This window comes from Blennius ocellaris (genome assembly GCF_963422515.1).
Source record: "Blennius ocellaris genome assembly, chromosome: 1".
Classification (NCBI taxonomy): domain Eukaryota; kingdom Metazoa; phylum Chordata; class Actinopteri; order Blenniiformes; family Blenniidae; genus Blennius; species Blennius ocellaris.
In genome coordinates this window covers 18,960,184-18,966,666 of record NC_137650.1, presented here as the reverse complement: position 1 = coordinate 18,966,666, position 6,483 = coordinate 18,960,184, and the positions used below count along the sequence as shown (strand labels likewise).

At 41.9% G+C, this 6,483-nt stretch overlaps 1 protein-coding gene across 1 annotated transcript in view; it reads right to left on the bottom strand.

Moving 5' to 3' along the window:
- ush2a (Usher syndrome 2A (autosomal recessive, mild)) overlaps window positions 1-6,483 on the bottom strand; it is a gene marked incomplete at its 3' end in the record, with an annotated part of 194,350 nt that overhangs the window by 65,531 nt on the left and 122,336 nt on the right. The window contains exons 58-60 of the mRNA XM_080520729.1: window positions 5,926-6,115; window positions 4,733-4,901; window positions 4,390-4,611 (exon numbers count right to left, since the gene is read on the bottom strand). Coding sequence (XP_080376855.1) covers window positions 4,390-4,611; window positions 4,733-4,901; window positions 5,926-6,115 — 581 coding nt within the window. The remainder of the gene's footprint in view (window positions 1-4,389; window positions 4,612-4,732; window positions 4,902-5,925; window positions 6,116-6,483) is intronic.

The window sequence follows — 6,483 nt, the reverse complement described above, 5'->3', positions numbered from 1 at the left end:
CACATTTTTAAGATTTACTCACTCTGAGAAAAAAGTGAGGCGGGGAGGGCATTTATTGTAGCACCCACAGTGAGAGATGAGGTCAGTGGGGTTGAAGGGCAGATAGAAGAGTTAAAAAAAATAACTAAAAAAAAAAAAAGTGTAAAGGGGAAATGATTAGTGGAGCGCATAGTGAGGCAGGGGGCTTAAAGGGAGTCAGGAAGCAATGGGAGGCCAAAGACACCACACACGTTCCTTTAAACACCATCTAATCTCATCTAAATCTTAACTAAACATCTTACATACAAACTCAGGCAGAGAAGAAAAGAGCAGCAAATGAAGAGCTTAAAAGTTAGCCTTGAACCTGCAGCACAGGAGGAGAGGCTGCAAAAAACAACGTGGCTCTCTTGTCTCAAAACAAACAATATTTAATCGACTTGAAAGTGAATTGAAAGCTGTTTAAACAAACAGGTGGATTTGGGAGAGAAAAGTTTAGTACAGAGACTTTGTGTTATTGTGTAACAACTAGAGCTGCTGAAAAACAGCTTATAGTCCATTTAAATTATAAACAAAGGAGTGGAAATAGCTAGAAAGGCTATACATCCCATTAAGGGCGTTACTTGAAAGCGATACTAGAAGAAAGTTTCACAGTGATAGCACCCAATCAGTGAAGCAATGGACAACTCATGTTTTGATTTTCTTTTGTTGGTATAGCTATTGGAGGAAGGGCTTTCTTGGGTACTCCATATGGTACTGTCAGCTCATGGTACACGGTCGGCCACAGTTGGTGTGAGACACATTTTCATATTTGTGTCAACTTCTTGAACTCTTAAACCTATTAATCTTAATAGTCAAAACTAGCAGGTACTGAGTTTTGGGTGGAATAAAACAGTTGAAGTTACACTGTTGGCACGTGATCTTGTAGTGAAGGATTAAAACCACAGAATCTATTCAACCCGGCAATGGAGTATGCAGGCAATTTTACGAGAAGTGGGCATCATCATCAAGGGCTCGTCTGGGAGAAAAAATCTTTTTGGACAAAAAATATATGACGCAAATATTTTAGGAATATGTTGATGTTGATGCAACTGCATGTTCAGCACAGAAAAAAATGCTTCCTAGGTATGAAAGCCCAAAACATTTAAGCCTTTAAATTATTGCAGCAGTTCTGTCAAGTCTTCGAAAGGAAAGAATATGTTATATGAGAAACAGATTCTTTCTTTATTGAAAACATATTTTACTCTTCTCAATCTGTGCTAGACTATCGTTTCACTATACTTATAACATTTTTTTATTTTTCCCATTTTTGATTTTCTTTTTAGATAGAAAGAGAAAAAGATTAAATCCTATATATCAAACCTTCTTCTACATAGCTTTATCTAATTTAGGGTCGCAGGGCGCTTGAGACAATTCCAGTTGATGATGGACACCAGTTCAACACTGGATTTATGCAGAGGGTTTTCTGACTTTGAGAAGACACTGTTAACTACACTGTGCAGCAGTCATAGATTGATAATTGATAACACACAAAACAATATCCACATTTAGACAAGTATAGAAAATATGCCTCATATTTATAATGCAATCAGTGTGCATGTACAGCTTTTGCAAAGTATTGTCTGAACTCGGTGCCTGAGAATGGAAATCTACTTGAAGAAACTTTTAATGCAAAGTATCTTAGAGTGGCCTTGTCAAAACAAAATAAACTGTATTAGTTCAATTTTAATTTCCATGTGTATTCCAAGAAAAAACTATGTTTTTTTTCCAAAAGTAGGTACCAAAGCAGCCAAGGGTTGGCAGAGCGGATTGATTCTATCTTTCAGGACACAGAGGGAGCGTGATAATACATTTAACTGAAAAGATCATTTCAAAGAAACACTGTCCAGCTCTGTTTTATTCTTGTCTGTCTTTGGAATGTGGCAATATTTCTGACCCTGATTGTGTTTCACCTGATTTACACCGGGTTCTTTCCCATTTCAAATCAAATACAGTAGCAGAGGCGCGTGCGTGCGTGTATGTGTGTGTTGTATATTTCCTGAAGAGCGTGCAGGTACACTGTTTTGTGTGCATTCACGTGCATGCTTTTGTGCAAGCGTGTGCATTTGTTTATTATCGTGGCTGTGTTTGTGTGTTCATCTACGTGTGCACAGTGTGCACTCAAGCCAGTACGTGTATCTGTTGCCAGACGGCTGTCTCCTGGCATTGCTGTTCCCCTGCAGTGTGTGTGTATGGTTGTTGACAGTGTGGACGGTAATGTGTGATAGATCGCACTTCAGGGACCCCATAATCACATCAGCCTAACCTAGTCTATCAGCTGGGCACAATGGGATACCCTTCACTCCTCCTTTAATCTGCTTCATCTAGCTCTTCACCACTTTTCTTTTCTTCCCTGCATTTGCTCTCCCTCACTTCAAGTCTCTTTCTCTTCTGCTTCTTTCAGTGTTTCATTCATTCAACACAAATTTCCTCTTTTGCTTTTGTTTTGATGTCTTGTTTATTTGATATTTGTGAGCAGTCTTTGCCATAATTTAAGTAAAGATTTTGCTATACAGCTGTGTGTCATTGTGGTTTTCCTTTTTCTTTGTTGCTTTAAAATGTGTACATTTTTTAGAATGTATACTTAGTGTAGTGTTTTGTTTTATTTTAGTTGATCCATAAATTTGCACTACTTTATAGATTTTATTTCATCTTCACGCGTGTTTAACTTCTTTTTATAATTTACAAAAACCTTGGAAATAGTGAGAGGGAGCAATGAGTATGAGTGATGCCAAGGTTAAGTGGCCTCTCACACAATAGGTAATGCTGTGTGCATGTTGTGTGTGTGACTGTCTTGAAACAGACGTGTGGGGTAGAGGTTGCATAGTTGGCCCCAGGGCTCCCCAACAGTGCAATGCACCCGGCAAATGGCCCTTAGCCTTGCTAGCGCCGCTAGCTCTGCGATCCATCATACCATATGTTCTCAATGGGGAAGCTAACGCTAATGACGGATGAGTGTAAAGGAAGGGGCACAAAAAGGGAGGTGAGGAGGAGAGGGAAAAGGGGAGGAAGTAAACATTGTGAAAGAAGAAAAAGCAAGAGGCCAAGTGGAGAAGCAGAGGGGACCAGAGAAACAGGTTGAAGAAAAGAAGCTGCCAGGAGAAGATGAGTAAAGAGAAGATAGAAAGTAAATAATGGGAGAAATTAGAAAAGGAAGAGGTGGGGAGCATATGCAATCCCTGGGAGGGCTTCTCAAATGAAGGATGACCATATAGAGTGCACAGTTGGAGGAGAGGCGGAAGATCAAGTGTAAGAGAAGAAAGATGAGGTAAAATGAGCAACGGTATGAAGGTGAAGAAAACATCAATATAAAGCAAAAATAACAAAATTGAAAAGTGCTCAAAACTTGTATTTTGTCTACCTGAAAATATACAAATACATACTTTAAATAAACTTTTCTCGGAAGTTTTTGTCAGAATACATGTGTTTCTGTGTGAGTAGTGATCTGTGCGTGTGTGTGTGTGTGTGTGTGTGTGTGTGTGTGTCAGGGTGTTTGGGGATGAGTTAATGAAGTACTATAGGCCTGCCCATATGGGGCCATTGTTTATATGTGATGAATAGAGTCCACGTGTCTGTCTCTGGCACTCAACACTAAGCGAACCCTGCCGAGGGCACCCTGTTGACTCTGTGTGTGTGTGTGTGTGTGTGTGTGTGTGTGTGTGTGTGTGTGTGTGTGTGTGTGTGTGTGTGTGTGTGTGTGTGAGTGTGTGTGTGTGTGTGTGTGTTAGACAGAGAGAGCGAGAGCGAGAGCGAGAGCGAGAGCGAGAGCGAGAGCGAGAGAGAGAGAGAGAGCGAGAGAGAGAGAGAGAGAGAGAGAGAGCGAGCGAATGAGAGTGTATTTCTCCTGCTGTGTGCTTGGCAGTGCCCTCAACGGTGGCATCCTGAGTGTGTTTCATCATCATCTGCCATGACAAAGATGTCTAATGACACACACATACACCGACACCCACACATAGACACACGCACCGTCCCATCTGTGCCATGGTATCCGGGTGCTTTGGGACACTGCGGGAGAGGAAGAAAGGGAAACGACCCCACGTTCCTGCACCATGTGTCTACTTCGCAACCCTTTTCCTTCGCTTACTTTTCCTGTTGTTTAAAATCTTTTCGTCAATCACTTTTGCACCAGTATAGACTTTAGGATGTCTCAAGGGAGTTTACTCTGGAAAATTCCTTTTTGCACCAAAGTTATATCTTCTCCGTTGAATGGACATCGGGATTATTTTTATCTTCCCTAAAAATATTGTGAGGCAGCTCAGCAACACATCAGATCTTGTTTTAATGTTGGACAAAGAAACTACCTTTCAGGTTGGTTACAGTAAGAAAGACAGATTTATTAATTTTTTTGCTCACATTTTTGCCTTCTTCACTTACCTGGAGTATAGCTATGCACTTCGCCTCTTTCAGCATTACCACAGCACACCAATGAATCGTCTACAATCCGGCCTCCACAGCATTTTACACCAAAGCCATCATGGAGGCTCCCGCTACAGCAGAGCTGGCCGCCTGTCACGGAGTAAGGAACCCCCCCACAGCAGCTGTCACCCAGCCCCACCGAGACCCGGCCCTGCAAGTGGTCAGGACAGCAGTGTTCATCTATAAAGACAAGGACAGATGAAGGAAACACTTGAACAATACGGAAAAGAGGAGGCTCAAGTCAAGTAGAAAAGAACAGGTCTGATGTTGATTTGGATGCAGAAAATTATCTCCAACTCACTAAGTTTTACATGAACATAATATCCTCCACAGCACTGATGGCCCGAGAGAGCGGGGAGCAGTTTGCCACTGCAGCAGACAGGGATGGAGGTATCGTTCCAACTCAGGTAGCTGTCCTCGCAGCAATGGTGATGTGGCTTCTTTGTGTATGAGAGTCCATTGCAGCAAATCTGGTTGAAACACCACACAGCAGACATAAGAAACCAAATATATACGCAGTCTAAACTCAGATTCAGGAGTTCAGATTGGAATCTAGTCCCTGTGGGCCAGAGATGAGGTTCTCTCACGAGAATGGGGTTTTCTTATGTGTTATTACACTCTCTTTGTTTGGAGGTCATTTGAAATGTGTCACAATGTAAAGAACAAAGTAACTTTGCTGTTATTTTTACCACATTACAAACTTTATAACTTTGAAAGAGAAGAGGAAACTAGATCATGTTTTGCATTACTGAACACCAAGATGCATAAGTCTAGTTCAGAGACCATTTTTGTCCCGAGTGAGCAAGTCAAACAATTTCATTCAATCAAGGCCAACACACTGGTCTGTCTAAAATCTCCATTGTCAATGTTTACCATCACCTCTGTGGTCCAAGGGTTAATTTCAATAACAAGATATATGTATTTTTTTGTTTTTGTCTTGGATGATTATCTCAGTAAAACATTATCATTGTCTGGATCATCAGCAAAGTCCCAGAGGCATCTTCCTTTATGTTGTTACTATCCGATTGCACAAAAGTATGGTGTGGGTCTGTTTGTGTGTATTAGCGCATGTGATCTTGAATGTAGTAACTGCTTGTGCCACTGGATGCCGTGGCGGTAAATCTATAGCAGGCAGTCATGGAGCCAACTTGGCTGGCATTCAATGGCACACGGATGGAAGTGAATGCAGATGACAAGTTAATCTGTTTAGAGAAATTAATCACTGAGAGGTCGGCCATGCATCCCATATAAAGCATGTGCTCTATAGAGGAAATGTGTGTATTTGTCTGTGGGTCTCTTTGTTTCCTTTTGTGTGCTGTTGTTTCTGAGAGGACTGACATCCTGAGGGAATACACAGGCACCATGTATTCACCACTTCAGATCAGTAGCCAAAACAAAGAGCCTTGACATATGTCTTGTTTCACACACGGTGTTCTCTTTACTTGTGATGTATTAATCAGATATACAGAACGTGTACAAGTTGAACACAATTACCTGTGTATCAGGATGGAAGCAGGATGTCCCGCACACACTGTGACTTGCGGGACATTGCAGGTAGATGCATTTGAACGACGTGACCTTTGTTGGCCCGGCGGCACATGATCTGAGGGTCTGTCTTAGAACCTCATAGCCAAGCATGATCCCACTGGGTTTCCCTGGGTGGGACCATTCTAATCTAACCACCCTAAAAGAGAGGGGGAGTGATAGGAAAAAGTGAAAGGGAGAGATTGATGGGGTGTGTTCTGTGTCACACCCTTTTCACACTGTCACACACACACACACACACACACACACACACACACACACACACACACACACACACACACACACACACACACACACACACACACACACACACACACACACACACACACACACACACACACACGTAGCCACAGTCAAATTTACGCACACCCAAACAGACAGGCAGTCATGCATGGTTAATAGCTGACAATTTTGAGTTACAGTGTCAGGGTGTGTGTATCTTCATACACTTCACACAATTGATTTTAGAGCTCCAGTCTTCTGTAGGCTCCAAGAAAGTTTACTCGC